Source organism: Diadema antillarum, unplaced genomic scaffold (assembly GCF_040938485.1).
Source record: "Diadema antillarum isolate AM-2024a unplaced genomic scaffold, OU_Dant_1.0 seq00001182_RagTag, whole genome shotgun sequence".
Lineage (NCBI taxonomy): Eukaryota > Metazoa > Echinodermata > Echinoidea > Diadematoida > Diadematidae > Diadema > Diadema antillarum.
Genome location: NW_027271982.1, coordinates 282,668 through 303,801, shown reverse-complemented (window position 1 = coordinate 303,801; position 21,134 = coordinate 282,668). Strand labels below are relative to the sequence as shown.

Here is a 21,134-nt window from a genome sequence, read left to right as displayed (position 1 = left end):
GGAAATGTTGACACCTTATGTTGAATTTTAGTTGCCTGATCAGGCCACCAAGAGATAACCTTTTTGAAAATTTGGTGACCCACCATCAATTTTTAGTGGCCATCAATTTTTAGTGGCCACAGGGCCAAAGCCGGTGTCAAACCCTGCCCTTGGTCTTAGTCACTGTGCCACAGTGATTCTTAAATGACTACAATTACTGCACACGTAAAGCACAGAGGTAATAGTGTTATGATATTCATGTGGATAGATTACCACACAGCGTTCATTTGCTTCTCGCGTCCTCAGGCTCACAGCCATCAGCGATGAACCTCCAGCAGCAGAACTGTGTCGGTGAGACGCTACGGGTCTTCCGCCTGCTGACCTCCCAGGTGTTCGGCCGGCTGCTGTCAGACGAAGAGCCGGTCAACAAGGACGCACAGGCCATGAAACCTGGAGATATGCAGACGCCGGACGATGAGGTATGCTCAGTGCAATACATATGTCCACTCTACCTTTTGGCCCCTAACCATCCATACTTGTCTTGAACCATGCTCAATTTTTCTCCCAATGATATATGTTTGTACATGTATATCTCTCTCTGTCTTCATCTTCAGATTTTTTATTTGTTTCATTGATTGAGTTGATGAGGTGCAAGATTAATGCTCTGAGTAGAACTAAAGAGTTTTCCCTCCAGGTCATATTAAGATTTTAAAATAATAGCATTCTATCTTTGTTTTTTGTTTTTTTTATGCAGACCTGTGAAATTTGTGCAAGTTTCTCAGTACCCATGTGTCTGGGACATATACCATTCTTTGGTTTGCTTCAGAGTAGAAAGATGAAAATGTAGGTTCCCTTTGTTGAGTTTCAGTTTTGCTATATTCTGTGCAGCTACCACAACAAAGGGAGTTGCTTGTCTGAAGTTAATACATTTCAGTCGGCTCTAACATGATTAGTACTGTAGAATATTAAATGAAGGCACTTTGTGAGCTTAATGTTGAAAGTCAAAGAATTGATAGAATGTAAAATTGTAAGCATGACAACAGTGTGGCTATACCTGATCTTCTCTTTTACTCTTTTAGCTTAACTTCCCCCAAAATATATTTGAATATCTTAAGCGTCGGCAAGTTGCCATGGAGATGTCAATTGTCATGTTTCTATGCCCTTTTTAGGAGACCAATGACTGTGACCTGAAGGAACACATGGTGGGCATCCTGTTCAGTAGACAGAAGCTGAGCAACCTCCAGAAACAGGTGGGTTGCCGTGGTGATGGGGATGATGTACCCCTTCACAGACATCACCTGATGAAATGGTGCAGCATGGAATGGAGGAAGGTGTAGGGCCAACTGAGACATTGGACAGAGCACAGTATTATTTTACAAGTTTTCATGTGAAATTGTGTGTCATATTCACAATTATCACGATTATGTAATGACTGATTATGTGAAACTGAATTGCTGTCAAAACATCCCTTTTGAACAATCACTTTGGAATCCAAATATTGTATACCCTGCAGAATATGGTGCTGTTTTTTGATACTTCAAGTATTCAATTATGCATTAACGCAACGCTTCATTGATCAATCAGTTTTTGTATGTGTGTGTGTATTATTTTATTATATGTGTTTTTTGAATAATTTGTCAGTACACTTTAATGTGTGTAAATATGTTTGATGTAAGTATGTTTGATTTGTGCATATATGTTTACAGTCATGGGTGGCGATATGATGGTAATAGAGGAAGATGAAGAGGAAGATGGTGTGAGGCTTGAATTAGAATCTGTGCCAGACATTCTTCTATCATAGTGGGGACTGCACCACTCATTTCTTATCTAACCAGCCAACACGGGCGAAAGAATTAATTTCCCCCACTGAGTATCTGAAATCTTAGAGTTTTCCGCAAAGGGAAACAGGTGGCATAGAGGTCTTATTGTGCTTGGAAGTTAAGTATGTGTTTTGTATATGTACATAGTGTCAGTGGTGTTGAAAAGTATAAGTCATAATGCAGCTTTTTCAGTCAGAAGATATACAGAGATGATGAGACGTACTGATTGATGTCTTTCTTGCCCCTGTCCCCCTCAGGTGTGCTCTCACATAGTGCAGGCGATCCGTAAAGAGACCATCAAGATGCAGGATGACTGGGAGGCCAGTCTTGTGGCCTCCAGCAAGCTGACCCCCACCAGCACCCCGTCTTCCTCTGCCCCGTCCTCATCGGCCCTGGACCAGTCTACCTCGGTGCCGGATGCCTACTGCTTCGAGCTGCTGTCCATGGTCCTGGCCCTGAGTGGTTCCCACGTGGGCCGGTCCTACGTGGCCCAGCAGGACGGGCTCCTGCTGGACCTGGTCTCGCTGCTGCACACGGGGACGCCTCGCATCCAGAGACAGGTTAGTTGCTTGGCTTCTTAAGAGTGTGGCAGATCTCCTCCAGCATTCTCTGGTAGATCTCTTTGGATACACTGTGATGCAGGAAATATGGAATGAGGACTGTTAGAGGAGGGCCCTGTTTCACTAACATGGGAATCATATCGAGCCAAATGATAACGAAAGTTGGGACAGATTCAGATCAGATCTAATTTGGAATGATACAGAGGCATTCAACATGTGTTTAAGAACGTGGGCAGATGGACGCAGGATAGTGTTCCCAAATGGCTGAGTGAAACATTTCCTAACCTCTGACGACTGATTGATCCCAAATTGTTCCTAGGATCAGTTGACTTGAACTTAGGATTAGTATTACTTGTGAAGGGATGAGAAAAAGATTAGTATTACTTGTGAACGAATGAGAAATACCCCACTATGTGAGGACAGAAGTTGGCAGATTTTGTGCCTGTGTTTTGCACCCTGCAGGTGACAGCTGTTCTCCGTCGCTTCCTGCTGGAGATCTCTCCCAAGCTCTTCAAGCAGATCATGGGGGTGACATCCCTGCCCCCCGACGACCTCAGCCTCCTCACACAGGGCAAGGGTGACAACGGCCCGGACACCCCCGCCGAGGACTATCTAGGAGTCCTCGACGTCTTCCTGGCATGCATTGCCAAGGCCCTGACAGTTCAGACCAAAGTCAAAGGGGGGTGGCAGGCCGTCCAGAGCAGAGGGACATCAGAGTTTGGGCTGGGCAGCGGAAGGGGAACACACTCCTACACACTGGCTAAGCTTCAGCAGCAGACAAGGTAGATATTTCAACAGCATTTTTATAGTAGCATATATGCATTCAAAGTTAAAGTCAACCTCTACATTGATGCTGATTATTTTATTCACTCAAAACTGAATGGAATTTTTAACTGAGGCAAAAAAGAATGCACTTCCAAGGAACATGAATTATTAAAGAGGCTAATTTTTCAGTTACTATGCTGATTAATTTGTTAATTAATGACATTACTGTATGCATGAACATGCATTTTACATAATTGACAGACTTTTCAGGCAGAATGCCATATTCTTCTTGGACTAGACAGCACCCTCAGGTGTCGGGTATGTGTGCTCTTAGGTGTTGAATGCTGATATTGTCTTAGTGCTTCCTATTCTTCCTATCATGAAAATATACAAAGTCTTAATAGTTGGGTATGTATCCATCACCCTAGTTTAAATGTTGTGAACTTTTGCAGAACTGATCTACAATCTGACAGACTACAACATTCTTAGCTAAACCGTATAATCATCCTCCAAGAACCAGCTGGGGGTAGTAGCTCTGTCATCTGTGGATACACTGTAACTATAATGGTTTCTAATCTGTTTTTCTCTGTGTTTGTTTTGCCTTCAATCATTTCTCAGTACGGAGGAGTCTCCAGTGAGGAGATCTGACAGCAAACACTGGTGGCTGCGTGGCTCCATGTCAAACAACATTGCGGAGCAGATCATTGCCCTCATCAAAGACCTTTCAGCAGTAAGTCACTCATTTTTATTCACTGTCGATGTGAGAAACTTAAGAATAAAACTTGTGAGTAAAAGAGCGTGCACGTTTGTATTTTTGTTCACACATGCTGTACAGCTTGCTACACAATAGCCAGTGTATTGCGTGAGATAGCATGATATATAGATAGCCTTATCGCTGGTGAATATGATACGTTCAGTTTAAAACTTTGCACTTTTCAGAAAGTGGCATAACAGAAACCTTGGAATAATATTGGCTGGTCTTTTTATTCTGAAATGCGATAGTTTGGTGGTATGAGCAAAAAAAGCAGAAAGGGGTTTCATTACCAAGATTTGTACAATGTATATCTGTAATGCATTTCCTCCTCTCAGCTACGAGGACTATGTACTACATTCATGCAGTTCTGACCTCCTTAGACTCTATGCAGATTTGACACATTATCAAAATATCAATCCATTTGTGTGTCTGCCTTCTTGTTCTTTTGGTTTGTGCATATCTATCTGTATTTATTGATTTATTTGCCAAAAAGACTAGCTTTGCATTCTAGAAGAAGAATCCCAAGAGTCATGAGTGCAAGAAGACTCATACTGTATACGTCATACTTTCTTTGTAATATGTATTGGGGTTTTTTTCTGAAGTTGAGTCTGCATTCCATGTCATGTTTGTTTTATAATCCTTATGCTGCTTGCTCTCCTAGGGCAAGATTTCCACAGAGTGGGCCAAGGTCACCAAGGGAGCCATCGCGGAGCGCGTCCTGTCCCTCACTAAACTGGACGAGACCAAGAGGGCGCCAGCACTCTGTATCAAGAGCAACACGGTGAGCGCTGAACCGATTGCCTCACTGCATTGAGAAGTTAAAGAGCATCCTATAAAGTATTTGAGAGCTTTTTGATCATATTGCCTCTGTTGTAGTTCTGTCAGTCAATGCTGTGCTTTAACATATGACATCAGCTGGACTAGACTGCCTCTAGAATATTTTAAACTCCGAAGATACCCCACATCTGCTAGTAGGATGCTGTCAATGTCTAATTTCAATTCACTGCATTCACACAACAATATCTTTGATAGAGCACAAACTTTTATATTCTATTTCTCGTCTGTGTGAAATGTTGATGGTTGTCAAACTGACAAGGAGTTTGAAGTATCTTTCTATTCCCTTTGGATTTTCAACTTTGCATCAGGTTTCATTGCATCATGTTAACATGCCAGCTTTTAAAGTCTCAGTCATTCAAAGAAAGAGTACTAGAATTCATGAAAATTATCTGTTTCCTAATCCCTATTAAAAGCTATATATTGTACTCTTCTTTTTTTTACACAATGCTGACTTCTTGTGTAATTTTACAGAAATTGGAGGACTTGTGAAAGATGATAACACCATTGTACTCTAACATTCTTAATTTCCAGCCAAGCAAAACATGAGTCATGAATTTCTGTGCACAAGGCAGGAAGAATAACATTCATCATCATTTGTTTGCTTTCTCTCCCCCTGGTACAGCTGTGGCTGTCCCTGGCCTCGCTGTGTGTCCTAGAGAATGAACACGTAGAGAGACTCTCCTCCAGCCAGTGGGCCCAGGGCAAGGATTCACCCGCTGCCAAACAAAAGGTACTTGGGAGAAGAGGGCGGGGCCCCCTAAGGAGGAGGGAGGGGGGCAGGAATGCTCTTTCTTTCTCAACATTATGCTCAGCTCCTGTCATGTAGGAGGATGTTTTGTCTTCTTGTGTGCTAGATATTGTAAAACCAGAAACATTTGTGGCATGAAACTTTCGCGAATTGCCGCCCTTGAAAAAATTATGAGGATGCTCCATGTGCTGGATTGTATAGACAAAAAACTCTGCATTTTACTTCAGCGAATCATGGCTCCTCTAGGAATTTGCGAAAGTAAGGTGCCCATGAACATTTCTTGTTTTACAGTGGCTTGTGCAGTGTACTGTAAGAGAGCATTATGAAACTGTTATCATTGACTTTGTACACTGTTGATGCCCTTCTAGCTACAATGAAGTCTTGGTGCGGTTAGGTGATAATTTGGATGGTGTGGTGTGTGCACTGTGCCTTATGAAATGATAACTTCACCGTAGGGTTAACACAATTGATTTATAGCATCCTATACAATGGATATCATATCAACAACTCAGCCAGTTCATTGCATCCCATGCATTGGATATCATGTTACCAAACCACAGTTGGTATACTGTGTTCCTAACAGTAGCATTCCATCTCTTGTCTCTACTCAGCAGCCAACGTGTGATAACCATGACGACGGGGAGACGCTGGCCATCAGCCAGTGTGAACACTGTGGGAATCTCTGTGCTGACTGTGACCGAGTCCTGCATCTACCCAAGCGGAGCCGCAGTCATCAGAGGAAGGTAAGGCCACACTGGAAATTCTGTGTGACAGTCCTGTGGTCTGTACTTGATAGGATAATTACATGTATTGGTTCCATGACATTTGCTCCTGTGACAATTGCTCCCGTGAAATCTCTGAACACTAAGCCAAACATAAATTCTGATGACAAAGATAACCCTAACCTTAATCATAGTCCTCACATCAAACTAAAACTAAAACCCTATCACAACCTTAATGCTAACCCTAAGTCCTTGGAAAAAATAAGACCAGAGCAATTGTTGCAGAAACGTCGTAGCATTTGGGAGGAAGCACTGAGATCGAACAGCCAATCAACAGGCTTAAAATTCAAATTTTACTAACGCACCGGAAGTGGATAGGACTGAGGTTATTTCACCCGTGACAAGTTCATTTAGTGTAGCACTGTGTACTTTATGTTTCAATATGAAGGACACTCCCACATAAATCTTGACTGTGTTATGTAGTTCTTTGAAGTGGCTAATGCCAATCTGAGTATTCATGCATGTCTTCCTAATTTTGGAATGCTGCACCAGGTGTTCAAGGAGGAGGAGGAATCCATCCGAGTAGATCTGCATGAAGGATGTGGCCGAAGCAAGCTCTTCTGGGTCATGACCCTTGCCGACTCCAAGACACTCAAGGCTATGGTGGAGTTCAAGGAAACAACACCAGGTAAATGCTAAACAGCTGTTGAGCGCTCCTTAAAGTAAGGCAGGTAAACGTAGACTTAGTGCCATTACCAGTTGTAATATCAAGTAACATTTTTCATGGTTCTTACACCAGCATTTCTTACTTTAAAAACCTATAGAAAAACCTGCATGATATCACTTGCTTGAACAAAAACAACATACAAGCTACAAACTTCTTATCAATTTACTTTTCAGTGATTGCTTTATGAATTTGCAGGTGAGAAGAAAAACAACAACAACAGATGACTAGCTTTATTTCTCTCTTTTTTTTTAAATTGTACACTGGTATTTGGCACAACATAATTATGTTCCTTTGGTTGCATTTACTTTCAAACTTAAGGTGGATCAGCCTCAGGCATGGGTGGATCCATTGCCATGGGAACCTGCCGTTTCTGTGGCAACAAGACCCCCTCAGGTCTCCTTGGACCAGCGGGAAGTGTCTGCAGTGATCCAGATTGTCAGGTGAGTCTCTCATTTCTCACCATCTGGCTCACTTGTCCACTCTGGTTACCATCTCTCGCCATCTTTCCTCCCTGTTCATCCTTGGTGTATCACTGTACATGTCCTTTGGTCTTTAAACCCTGCAGCATCATTCTCCAGTACGTGTCCAGTTTTGACATTGGGTGCAATGTATGCAATGAATTGAAAATGATTTCAGAGATTTTCACTGGGCTACTGGTGCTGAAGTGTTAGCCATGAAACTGGAGGTGTGACTTTAACATGACACAGCAAGTCACATTGGGAGAGAAGAAGCTGTATTGCAATGACAATTTAAGCAAGTTGTATCAATTTTAGTTCAAAAGCCGAAGAGCATTCTATTCCTTGGGCTCTGTCCAATGTTTACACCCTGGTGATTCTCAGCTAACAGTAAGGCTTTCATGCAGAGTACTAGCTCTGTGATTTCATGTTGTGTGAAATAGCTCATCTCAGGTGACTAGATGTAATATAACCACTGCAAGTATGTCATTGTCAATCAATAATTAATGGAGCATAATCATAGAAGTAGACTCTGATTAAATGATGTGGTAGCTTTTATGCATTAGGCCACGGTCTTGACTTCGATCCCAGTCAAATACATTTATCTGCCATGGGTTTTTTCTGATGGAGAGAGTTATAAAGGTATCTCTGTGAGGGTATAAAGGAAAAGAGGAGGGTAATCTTAACCAGCATGGAGCCTAAGGAGGCAGATTAGAAATGTTCTCCATGTGGGGAGAGTGCATATGGGGAAGGGGAAGGAGGGCTCCACTTTTCTGGGTTACTAAGTAATGAAGTATTGAAGTGGAATCATGAGAGATGATGTAAGACTCTAGAACATTTTAGAGAGTAAACCCTGATGCCCCTGCTCTCTTCACCCAGCGCTATGCCGAGAATGCCTGCACCAAGGTCCTACCGTGTGGTCACGTGTGTGGGGGTATCCTGGAGGAGGCGGAGTGTCTTCCCTGTCTCCATGGCTGCGTACCCACCTCCAACCTGAAGCAGGATGCAGACGACATGTGTATGATCTGCTTCACCGAGGCTCTGGCCTGCGCCCCTGCCATTCAGGTATAATCCCTTCCAGGCCATATTTGGTCTTCTGTTTTGTGAAAAGAATATTTGTGATGTTACTCTACTGTTTGCTTGATGTGATGTTGCTCTGACTGTTAACTGTTTACTCTATTGATTTACCATAGCATATTTTATGTCTATCTTTTTTATATCTTTGTGTCTGCACATTTTGACCTGGTAAACATGCATTCGTAGTTTTCACATTTATGGGTTTGCAAATTAAGCTTGTACTGAATATTCCCCTTGCATATATACACCTTGTAGTTGTTAGATATGTTTGTGTGAGATTATTGCTGTGGTAATTGGCTTTCCAATTGCCAGGTTTAGTGACCTTTTCTTGAGGTGCAGTAATAGTTTCTCAGTCACCAGATCTGCATGTCATTGTAATGTTTCGATAACTGAAGTGAGTAATAATGTCTTCTGTCTTGTTACCATGACAACAGCTAATCTGTGGTCACGTCTTCCACCATCACTGCTGTCGAGCCGTGCTGGAGAGGAAGTGGGTTGGTCCCCGCATCACCTTTGGCTTCTCACTCTGTCCCATCTGTAAGGTAAGAGCAAAATCCAGTAGAAACAAGCATCTGTTTTATTTGTACTTAAAGGGATGGTATAATATTGGTAGAGATGAGGATTGGGCATTTAACTTATTGTAAGATATCAAGAAGCCACCTATGAAATAGTATTGAGCGTACCATTCTAAGAGGAATTCAAAGTTTATTTAATGAAAATTTGTTTTGCAATAGCTGAGACATCCAAAAACAAAGTAAAACAAAGCAATCATAATAAAAGGTAGTTCCCACTTTTTATTAGCATTGCTCTGTTTTGGATATGTCCTCCATTTCAAAATCAATTTTCATCAAATAAACACTGAATCCTTCTTGGAATTGCATGCTCTTTCACATTTCATAATATGTTTCTCATTATCGAATCTAAAAATGTTAGAAAGCTCAGGTCTCAACCAAAACTATACGATCCCTTAAAACCGCACAAACACACTCATACATGTAATTTGCGCAGCTGTAAAGACACCCTCCATCTGTAAATCCCAACATGTAAAACAAAGCAAGATAAGAAGACGGAGCACTTGCTTGTGCATCTCCCAAACTGTGGAATGACTACCCAGTAGAAATTAGGAAATCCCCAACTGTAGTATTATTTGAATTATGAGTTAAAACTCTTTTTTTCTTTCATTTAACTGCTCACCATCATTAAGCACATCAGGGGCTCATGCAGCTCATTATAGATTTATATATTGTTATTGTTATCATTATTATTGTTACTAGTAGTAGAAGTAGTTAGTTTGTATTGATATTAGTATTAGTATTAATATTAGTATTTGTATTGATATTAGTATTAGTATTAATATTAGTATTAGTATTAGTAATAGTATCAGTGTAAGAGCGTGAATTATGAATCCCTTGTCGGGTGATGTAGCGTGGTACATTCACAACTCTTACTGTACATTCAGACGCGAAGAAAGGCGAAGTACACAGTTCGATATTCAGTTCATAACGTGTGTATATTTATTGGTAGCAGATATACACACTCTGTATATCCAGCGTAGAATGACAGCGAATATATGAGAGCACTCCCTATAAGGTTACAACATAGCCATATATCTGATGGCCAGGGAGAATCAGAGTTGAGGACTTCTGCCCAAGACAGGGGCGTCCAGAATGATCCCTCTCAACATATGAGGGTCAGATATATCAGGGTTAGTAAGCAAGGGGTCTTCGATGTAAGAATTACTTTGGTTACCTGAAATAAAACTAGACAAAGGACTGACTGTGGGAATTGTAAATACAGGAGTCTGGATTGACTTGGGCTTGACCGGAAGAACAAAGGAAAGGATTAAGTATCGGTTTAATGGGGGTTTACTAGAGGAAATGGTATATGGTGATGGTGGGCTATTACTTGACAAGTTTGCTGGGAAGTTCACTGACACTGCTAATGAAAGAATATAGTAACTTTTAAACTGTAAGAATTGTAAACAGGAGTTTACTGAGAAGTTCTATGACATTGCTATACTGAAAGGATATAGGAACTTTGCAACTGTGGGAATTGTAATGAAAGAATATAGTAACTTTTAAACTGAGAATTGTAAACAGGAGTTTACTGAGAAGTTCTATGACATTGTTATAACGAAAGGATATAGGAACTTTGCAACTGTGGGAATTGTAAACATGATTTGGGGTGGACTGGATTTCTAACTGAACCAGTGTTTTAGGGTACCATCTTTCCGTCTTACATTAGTATTAGTTTTAGAAGTACTGGTATATTTTCTTAGTTTTCTATTCATTTTTTTCCTCTCATTTGGGATTATCATGAAATGGAAATGAAATGTCTCACATTTCATTTTTCTGTACCAATGATTCTCACAAGCCCGAGTTGTACATTGGAGTTATTGATTATGATCTTCCCCTGTACCCCAGGTGAGCATGAAGCACAGGTCACTGCAAGACGTCCTGAAACCCATCGAGGTGCTAGAGGGCGACGTGAGGCGGAAGGCCCTGATGCGGCTGGAGTACGAGGGGCTCCTGCGGAGTGAGGCTGTCACCACCCAGGGGGCGCGGTTCCACAACGACGCAGCGGGATTCGCCATGAATCGATATGCCTACTATGTGTGCTACAAGTGCAAGAAGGTGTGTAGTTATATGGGCCCAGATGCAACCTCTGTATTTTGTGCAATTAATGTTTTTTTGATGCTAGCATGGAAGTTTTAAAGAGAGAGCTTTCAAAAAACGTGAGGGTCTTACTTTAGAAGAAGACAATGGAATAAGGGCAATAGACCTGTGAAAATGTTGGTGATGTCTTTAGATAGAAGGAAAAATTTGTGGCAATGTGAGAATATCTCCTCATCGTTAAACGTTTCATGTTGTGACTAAATGGAATAGAATTAGCATGATATCGCAGTCTTTTCTCTTTTTTTTTTTGCTGTGCATCTAGAATTGTATTTCTTCATACTGTGTACCAAGAACACGTCTTGATTTCTTAAAGGTTTATTTAAAAATATATCAACAGATGCAGGTATATCAAGAGACATATAAGGGTTTGTAGTACAATTTCGTAGAAATGTCAAGACTTTAAAATGCACCACCCACTAAAAAAAGGTCAATCTGGTATGTCCTAATTTCCCTTGACCAGGCCTACTATGGGGGTGAGGCACGATGTGACCAAGAGGCTGGAATCCAAGAGGACTATGACCCCACTGAGCTGGTGTGTGGGGCTTGCTCAGACGTATCAAGGGCACAGGTGAGTCCCGCTATGAGATGATGTTTAATAAGGAACTTCTTATCTACCATTTCCTTGAAAGTGGAATACCCTTTATGAAGGGCTGATTTGTACATCTCTTGATTCAAAACAAATCTGTGCTATAATATGAAAAAGATGTTTTATTAACACATTTTATCAAGCTGAATTTCCCATCAAAACTGTGCAGTGATACATTAAAAAGAAAGAAGAAAAGAATGAAAATATTTAACAAAAACGTGCTCCTGGCTCTGTTGTCTTACCAGCTACACAATCAAGGAATATGTTGACGTTTTGCTGGGTTTCTTGTGGGTAATGTGTCATCAAAACCAATGGGTTATTGTGTACCCTGTTTCTTTACATTTATACTATAGTTATCTTGCATGTGTGTGTGTGTGTGTGTGTGTGTGTGTGTGTGTGTTGTTAATATGTACAATAAAATGGATACGTATGTGATAGTTTGGATGAAATCTGTGTCGACATAAAGTCACTGTTTGTATTGTAACTTTGTGTTGAGTGATGAGAGAAATGAGTAACAGAATTCCTTCATTATGCGCATTTGTGACTATTGTGGCAAGATCCAGTGAACAGTCTTGGACAGAGGTTTTGGGAAAAAAAAGAGAAGAAATTTAGCCAGATTGTTTGATGATGATGAGGATGATGATGATGTAGGGCTTCCCACCCATGATGTGATGTTACTTTTTATGGATATTCATGAATGAAGTCACGGAAATGTTTGGTTGAAAATAAGAGAATTTATGCAATAATCTTGCCATGCAAAATTTTGCCCAGATGTGTGCCAAGCATGGGACAGACTTCCTGGAGTACAAGTGTCGCTACTGCTGCTCAGTGGCTGTTTTCTTCTGCTTCGGCTCCACCCACTTCTGCCAGGCTTGCCATGATGACTTCCAGAGCATCACCACCATCCCCAAGGCAGAGCTACCCCACTGCCCTGCAGGTCAGTCTTGAAAGCAAGCCTACCTTTTTGTGAGTTCACCTACCTTTTGTGAGCTCGCCTACCTTTTGTGAGCTCACTTACCTTTTGTGAGCTCACTTACCTTTTGTGAGCTCACTTACCTTTTGTGAGTTCACCTACCTTTTGTGAGCTCACTTACCTTTTGTGAGCTCACTTACCTTTTGGGAGCTCACCTACCTTTTGTGAGCTCACTTACCTTTTGTGAGCTCACCTACCTTTTGTAAGCTCACTTACCTTTTGTGAGTTCACCTACCTTTTGTGAGCTCACTTACCTTTTGTGAGCTCACCTACCTTTTGTGAGCTCACTTACCTTTTGTGAGCTCACCTACCTTTTGGGAGCTCACATACCGTTTTAACGGGGGGGGGGGGGGGGGGGGGGGGGGGGCTCGACATTCCACGCGATGTATCGCTATTGCGAAAAGCTATCACCATAACGGTTCATGACTTTTTTCTTTCGAGTCTCCTGCATCTTTTGACACCAAATTTGCGATGCCCGGGCACGCAGTTCCGAAGTTGCGCATAAATATGTACGTGCATGTCAGACCAAAAATTGCTCAAAAACGTGAATTCATGTACAATTTCAATGCAAACTGTGCTTACAGGCAAATTTCATAAAAGCATGATTATTTTGGGGTTTTGCTGATCAAAATCAATTAATAACATATTTTTTGGTTCGGAACAATGTCGCGGATAAATTTCATCGAAAAAACAATGCAAAACATAAAGTCGAAAAAACAGAGAAATACATAAAAGATGAAAAAAACAATGAAATACTTCAGAAATTTTTTCTGATAGCACAATTTTTTTCTCTTGCATTTGCTAAGGACACTAAAAAGAATATATACACAAAAAATGTGCCTGTTTTGAGCTTTATTCAGTGATTTATACCAAATTGTCTGATTTCATGCATCATTGTGCATAAATTAGCATAATTTTGCATAAATGATAATTCAAAAGAAAATTAGCTTCATGGTACTTTAGATTACGTCATAGGAAATGTGTGTGCCAATTTTCGTCACAATCGCGCGGTCTACGGCCGCTCTATCATCTACCTAAATAGCCCGGCCTTGTTAGGATTAAAACCTGACTGTCTATTGTGAGCTCACCTACTTCATCCTCCGACCTTTTTTGAGCTCACATACAACTTGTACCTTTGTAAAACTTGGCTGTCTTTTGTGAGCTTACATACCTTTTTAAAATTTGGCTACCTTTTGTGAGCTTACCTGAGCTAAACGGTCAAGGAGGTTGTTGTGATTGATCTTGCTTAATATGTAGATTGCCTTCTCCTTCTGTAAACCTTCGGTAGGGAAGTGAATGCGGTGTCATTCAAAAAATCCATGTGCTGCCCATGGGGGCAAGGGGGTAGGGGTTCAGAGGTCCCCACAATGTGACTTTCAAGCAACATCTTTTATTGAAGTAGAAATTGTACAAGTTCATTGCATTGTTTATTGGGACATGCATAGGTAAAGAATGATTGTTTGTAAGGCCAGAGAAGAGGTACTTGTAGTTGCAAATGATAAACCCTGGAGGGGCGCCACAGGGAAGTTGGTCAAGATTGAGCTTATCTTGATAAAGCTCAGGTGAGCTTAAATCTTCTAAAGTCTCTTACTTTTTCGTCAGGTTGGGACTTGTTTAGTAGGGATATGAGTGGAAGTGGAAAGGAAGGATTCTTAACAGTGAAATTAGCAGAGCAAATGTTTGCATATCAAAATCATCAGTGTTGACTTATCGTAACTTCATACTTTTAAACAGGGTGGTCTTTTCAATGTAAAACATAAGTTATCAATATATCTGAATTATTTCTTGTGTGCATACATAGGTCCAGGAGCCAAGCAATTGGATGTTGAGGAGTGTCCACTGCATGTCCAGCACCCACCCACAGGGGAGGAATTTGCCCTCGGTTGCGGGGTTTGCCGGAATGCTCACACATTCTGACGCAGGCTGGAGGAAGGAGAACACGAGGACGGAGCTACACCATCCATGCAACACAGTCTATCTTGCTACTCACATCACAGTGCTTGCATACACATGTGTGATGTATTATGAATGGATGTCATAATGACTTGCTTGAAAACAGAAGGAGAGATAGAGGAAAAAAGCATGAAGTTGCAATTCTTTAGTGATTCAGTCTCGAGCAAGAGAGAAAGTGCAGTGGAAGATGTGGTCATGTCTTAACTTTTGAATATAGAGAAGTGTATCCAGTATTAGTAGGTATAAAAAGATGCTTCTCATTCCACTAGAAGGTACTGCCAACAAAGAGATCAACAGTCACCAGAAAACTGCCACAACACCTGTGGCCAATTGACGAACTACTCGACTGTTCACACAGTCTACCAGCTGTTTTTGTACCATGTGGATTTTTCCCTGTAGAACTCTGATTTAGTGCTGTTTTGTTATTTTGTCTTCTCTCTTTTTTTTTTCTTCAGAAATGCGCACATGTTTGGTCACAAATACTTGAAACTCATTTTTGTGGTGTGTTAGTGAGTCATAATAAGTTTTGGACGTTAAATTGTTGACTTCATGTTTATGAACACACGAGTTCATAAATTCAAATGATGTTCTAGTATGGTCAGAGAGTCATTATATGACATCATTTGTACCTCATGTCATCACCATCATGTTTTGTTTTTTCTGCCAAGTGTATGCAAAGGAAACAAGTCAATGCTGCCTGTTCACAACAATAAATAGTTGGATGTGAAGTTGAATGTAAGTGATGCAGTCAAATACCAGTGAATAATGAAAGTCTGCAATCTGCAATATTCAGGTCTCAGTATCTTGTATTTTAGTCTGCTCTTTTTTCTCATGAACGTTTTCAAATGGCCATGCAGTAGGAGATAATACCAAAAAAAATGACCCTGGTTGCGGTAGTTCTATGATGCAGCTCCTGAAAGTCAGAAAGGTACTGAGTGTGCTGTGTCCAAAGGCTTTCTTCTAGTCACTTGCCAACTTTTGCTCGAGGAAAGGAAAACCTCCCCTCCCCCATGAAACCAAGCTTAGATTTTTTCGTAGTTAGGATCACCCAATGCCAAATCAATGCTGTTGAGTCGGTTGGAAGAAATGAATACATTTTTCTTCTAACCCTACATCTTCCTACCAAGAAAAAAAGGTGTACCATGCAACTTTTGCGTAGTATAAGGAGGCGAGTGGTATGTTGCTGGAGACCGGTTTCCACACTGAGTGAACTTGCCCTGGGGATGGTTATGGCATTGATTATTTTGCAAGGAGAGAGAGCTATGCTCAGAGCATTTGTAATACCTTTCCAATTTTTATTTGTGCGTTGTTTTGTGATATCTGCATAATTTGACTATATGTGACATGAAGAATCTGCACATGAGTCTCTCAAAAAGAAAAATTATAAATCTTGTCAGTTGTACTGAACACAAATTCAATGCGGATCGTATGCAACAAGTGTGTAGTGTTCATCTAGAGAATATTACTAGCAAATATTCATGCAATACCAAATGCTTTCATATGATTTCCATGATAACTTTTATGTAATTGGTGTATACAATTTTTTTTTTTTGTATCATTTTTTTTTCTGATGCAATCAGATGTGATTTCTTTTTTTTAACAAAAGTACAGAGTAGTAGTTCTTGTCACACAAGTATCTCATTTAATGTAGATTGATGAATATGTAGATTGTGGTAAATTCTGCTATTCAGACTCATTATCACAAGTCTCGTGCAAACTGTAATATGATGATAAACTTTTTTTGTGTGTGTAAATCTGAAATACAGGACACAAGTGATGTAGTGTGTTAGTCTACTTTCATAATGCATTCAGACCTCATGCATACCCCTGCAGCAGAGGTTGCCCCTGACGAGCCTAAAGCTTCCAGGTGGTTTGCTCGACCTAGCGATAACTATTGTATGCAAAGTGCATTCCACTGGATTTAGGCAAGAGAACTTCCATTGCGTGTTGTAGATGAGATTAGAGTTGCTGGCAAGGTTGAAACATGCATTTATTATTTGAATGCATTATGAAACATACGTGTCAGTAGCATATTGAGTAGTCAATACATGTGTGAGTAGTTTATGTCTTCGTGCAGCATTGGCTAAAGGAAGAAATTTATCCAGCCTGATGTATAGATTTTATGCATTGAGGAATGAAGTACATAGCTTTATGTGAGTTGGACCTGTGATATACAATGTGAACGTCAACAATGCAAGAATGTACATGTGGTGCAGTTAGGATTTCGGTGTGAAACTACATTCACACCATAAACAGTGACAGATGTGTGAGAAATGACAGGTTGCAGCGTAGAGATTCTGAGCAGATTTCACTCACAGCTGAAAAGCAGGACAAAATGACAGTACACTGCACCTTTATTTGAATTTCATTGCATCTTACCCAGAGGATTATAGTTTGTTCTGAATGTGTTTGTGTGGATGTACCGTGAGATTTCACTGCTATACTCAGAGTGTCTTGTTCTGTTTGGTGTTGAGATGAGTCAAAAGCAAAAGAGACTTTAAGCAATGACTGACTGAGCTGAACTGATGAATGAGGAAGTAAATGAATGAATGAATGAATGAATGAATGAATGAATGGTGAGTGAATGTTCCACATAAATTGCCATGCTTCGATACTTGTCAGTGTGTCATACCGTGTGTTGTCAATGGACAACTGCGATGAGAGAAAAAGAAATGTTGGATTAGCACATGTAAACCTTTTACAGAGAATTGTTTATCATCTTGAAGTCTGTTTTTTGATGACATATTGTCATACACCCTAGTGGATGTGCTATCACCAGTGAGCTGATTGTAGAAATAGATGAATAGATATAGAATATGAAAAACGTGGACTATAATATACCCAAGTGACTCGTAGGTATTATCGCTATCAGTCAGTCCACGGAGTGGATGCTTCGAGTCAAGTTTACGTAAGAAAAACTAATTGGTATTGACTTCGTTTGTATTGTAACATGTAATGAGCAATTGCTTGGTAGATTGATGAAATACTTGCGATACATTCTCTGGCAGTGATATAGTTGACAGAGATTCACACAGTGCAATCCATGTTTTGTTTGAGTCCCTTCACCCCCAGCCCCCCCCCCCCCCCCCCCCCCACCCCACCCCTAAATGAGGAGTGTGACTTTGGTGGTGAATAGTCAGTGTACACGTTTTGTTTATTCTAGTTGGTTGGTGTAGTTGTAACATGAAATGTGTGTTTGGTAGTAGTCTGGAGTCCAGCAGCATTTTGTGTGGTTAGTAAGTAGACAAACCTCATGACAAAAGAAAATTAGAAGCCAAAGACTTTGTTTATATTTGTCTACATATATCTATTGTAGATGTGAGAGTGTGAGGCAAGATATATCTGTGCTTGTGTGTTTAGTGTCGTTAGTGGTCAACAAAATCAGCGAACAAAGAGGTCTTTCTTTGCTGAGTCAATATGCATGCAGCCATTCAAAAATAATAGAAATTCCATTCTGTTCAAAAGTGAGCTCATATTATGGAAAATGCATCTTTAGCTTAGGTTTTGTAGTAACTCTGGTCTGTGAAATGCTGAGGTTGTAAAAAGGGGAGAGCCCGAAATGTGGAAATGTGCAAACTACTGTAAGCCTGCATTGTATTTGTAGAAGAGAAGCTGTAGCAGAAAAGTTCAAAGGTGAATGTAATGGCCTACATTTTTAAAGGATTGTCACCGAGCTCAATATGGGTTGTTAACTAGACCTAAAGGTTGTAGGTCGCTTGACAATTGGTCTGTTTTCCAGCAGACAACTTTTAATGTATATGTGATCCTTTTTGTCATGTCTATGAGAGTTTCCTTGTAGCGTTCCTAAAACCATGTCCCAAGAATGTATGAGAAACAGCCAAACATGCATACCATACTTTGAATCAACTGCTTTTATTATGATAGCAGAGCAGACTTGAATTGTAGTTTGTTAGGCATATTAGGGCAAGGCTTATTTGACAGCTCAGTTAAAAAGAAAATTATGAATATATACCAGCGTCCTTTGTACCCAGAGTTACGAGTAGTGAGAATTTCATACATTGTATATTGCAATACATAATTTGTGTACTTTACTTTTCATATCATGAAGCTTATAACTCAAAACGAGGTGTGTTTTGCAAGTAATTTGCTGACTTTTACCAGGTCTTGTATTTGTGCTAGTTTTCATTTAGAATGTCATGCTACAACCTAACCTATGATGGTCAAGAGTTCATTCAATACATTGAAAGCGACATTCAGGGATCGGCGTTTTTTATGGGACATTTGATGTTTGCAGCATTTCTCTGTCGCTGCAATGGTGTTTAAAGGGACTCGTCACAAAGGAAGACTGCTAATGGTTTGTGATGTTGCTGCAATATGCCACCTGTTACAGAGAGGCAACCATCTTGTGTGCAAGTTGCTCTCCATTCAGTGAAACTATTGCCATGTATCGGTTGTGTTTGTGTTTTGTTTGTTCTTGGATGGTTTCTCTGCTTCATTTCACCAGTCGCTGGCTGTTTAACAAAAAGAAAGAAGTATGGATGAAGTTTCTGTATTGTAAGCTGAATTCGCCATGGACATTATGTCATGTTTGCTGCATGGTATTGCGTTTGTTGTGACAAACGTCTGAAAAGATCGCCACCAGTCAGCTGTTTTGTCGCCTTTAGCATTGAAGGCACAGATGTTGCCGATGACCGGTTTTGTTTATACGTCTTGTTTCCACATGTCGGGTGTATTTCACGTTTTGTCTTGTGCCCAAGTTCTCCACTGTGCTGTTGCACATGTATCGAACGATTACTCAAAAAGTATGCATACGTACATTATATAGATATATTATATATATATCTGTGCTGTAGCCCATGTACAAACTGAAACATGATTATGGGAATGGAGGACGTACGACGTGAGACAGAGAGAGAGAGAGAGCAGTGAGTGAGAGATTCTTTATATCTGTATCTTGGATACGAAAAGATACAAGAAAATAAATCATTAAAGTCTATCATAAATGCACTTCTGTGATCATATGTCATATGTTTGTGTATGAATAAGTTGAATGATTATGTCATGTAAATCTCAAGTAGAGTATTCTAAACCGGGGATCACCCCCCCCCCCCCCCCCCCCCCCCCCCCCCCCCCCCCCATATTGACAAGGTTATGATGCAAAAGACTACAATGCATTTTTAGTGCAGTCACACCATTCAAACCTCCATTCACTTTCTGGTGAGTAATCCAGTCATATTGTCACTTTAAAGCACAATTTCATGCTAATTCCAACTACGTTCATTGTTTGGCTTCCTACTGGATACCCAATCATACACCCAGAGTGGCTAGGATCCCCCTATTTCACAGTCTTAATAATTGTTCAATGTATTTTGGTGCAGTGACAAAGCTCACACTGAGGACCTCCTCCATGTCTAACTAGGAATACAAGCCACTCACCCAGAAACATCTCTACCCTAATAAAATCTGGGTCTCATTTTATAATAAGATCATCTACTCGCTGCCTGCAGTACACCCTAAACATGCTGGGAACTTACAGCAGTTTGCCAACTAAGTGTGCCAAGTTGGGTGGAAATTGGTTATCACTGGAAAACTGGCAGCCAAACAGAAATCAAAAAGCACTTCTGCAGATAAATATTTTCTATTTTGTTTAAACCTGTGGTAGGTAAATAATCTTCAATGTCCAAAGTTTCACTATTTTGCCAACTGAAAAAAAAAGTATATTGCCACAAATACATTAATGAATATATAACTTAATTGGCAACGGAACTGACTATCTTTTTTCTTTTTTTAAATGAGCGCTCCTTCGCCAATAGAATTACACACAAGCAAACATAGCATTGGAACGATGAATGTACAGATGAATGCATACACACACTTATCCCACACACTTGTATGCTTATACAAAATTAGTACACATGTATTTTACGTGAGTACTGCCTGCCTTACTTTTCTTCACACTTTCTTCATGAGAGAAAAAACAACAACAAACTGTCAAACAAAAATCCACACAAGGGACAATATTGAACTCTTTCACATGTATATGCATAATTTATTATGTTTTACACTTCACAATAAATGTGCAACACTTTTCTGACATTGGCACAACAACATTTATACAGATGGCTACACTCGGCAAATACCATGTAGTAGCCTTCATAACAGGAAACTGGCAAGTGTCTTTCCCACTCGTCTTTTGTAGAATTTGTCACCTTGGGTATCATGTTAAAGGTACAGTCTTCCCTTCTCACAACCTTTTTAACTTATAACTCCCACTGCATTTCATAGCACCTTACCACTGATTCATGAGAAAAAACAAATCATACAACCAGTCTTTGACATGACCGAGTCAATCTCATACATACCATGCTATCCAGCCTGGACTTTTAGGAGATGGTATAGCCTCACGCACTTCGACTTACAGTGTACAAACATACTTTGGGAGTTAGACTTGCCGCTGTGACAGTGATAATGGCATTTTGGAGGAGAATCAAATCTCAAGTGGGCATCAAACCTTAATCATGTCAATCTTGGGATGTAGCTGC

General features: G+C 40.3%; 1 protein-coding gene across 1 annotated transcript in view; it reads left to right on the top strand.

Moving 5' to 3' along the window:
- Positions 1–17,689, top strand: part of LOC139744473 (E3 ubiquitin-protein ligase MYCBP2-like) — a gene marked incomplete at its 5' end in the record, with an annotated part of 43,516 nt that extends 25,827 nt beyond the window's left edge. The window contains 16 exon segments of the mRNA XM_071654907.1: positions 286–458; positions 1,149–1,229; positions 2,057–2,359; positions 2,822–3,141; positions 3,743–3,854; positions 4,540–4,659; positions 5,338–5,445; positions 6,075–6,206; positions 6,738–6,873; positions 7,231–7,352; positions 8,247–8,432; positions 8,879–8,986; positions 10,868–11,077; positions 11,580–11,687; positions 12,477–12,642; positions 14,480–17,689. Coding sequence (XP_071511008.1) covers positions 286–458; positions 1,149–1,229; positions 2,057–2,359; positions 2,822–3,141; positions 3,743–3,854; positions 4,540–4,659; positions 5,338–5,445; positions 6,075–6,206; positions 6,738–6,873; positions 7,231–7,352; positions 8,247–8,432; positions 8,879–8,986; positions 10,868–11,077; positions 11,580–11,687; positions 12,477–12,642; positions 14,480–14,595 — 2,501 coding nt within the window.
- Between the last annotated feature and the right edge of the window lie 3,445 nt (positions 17,690–21,134).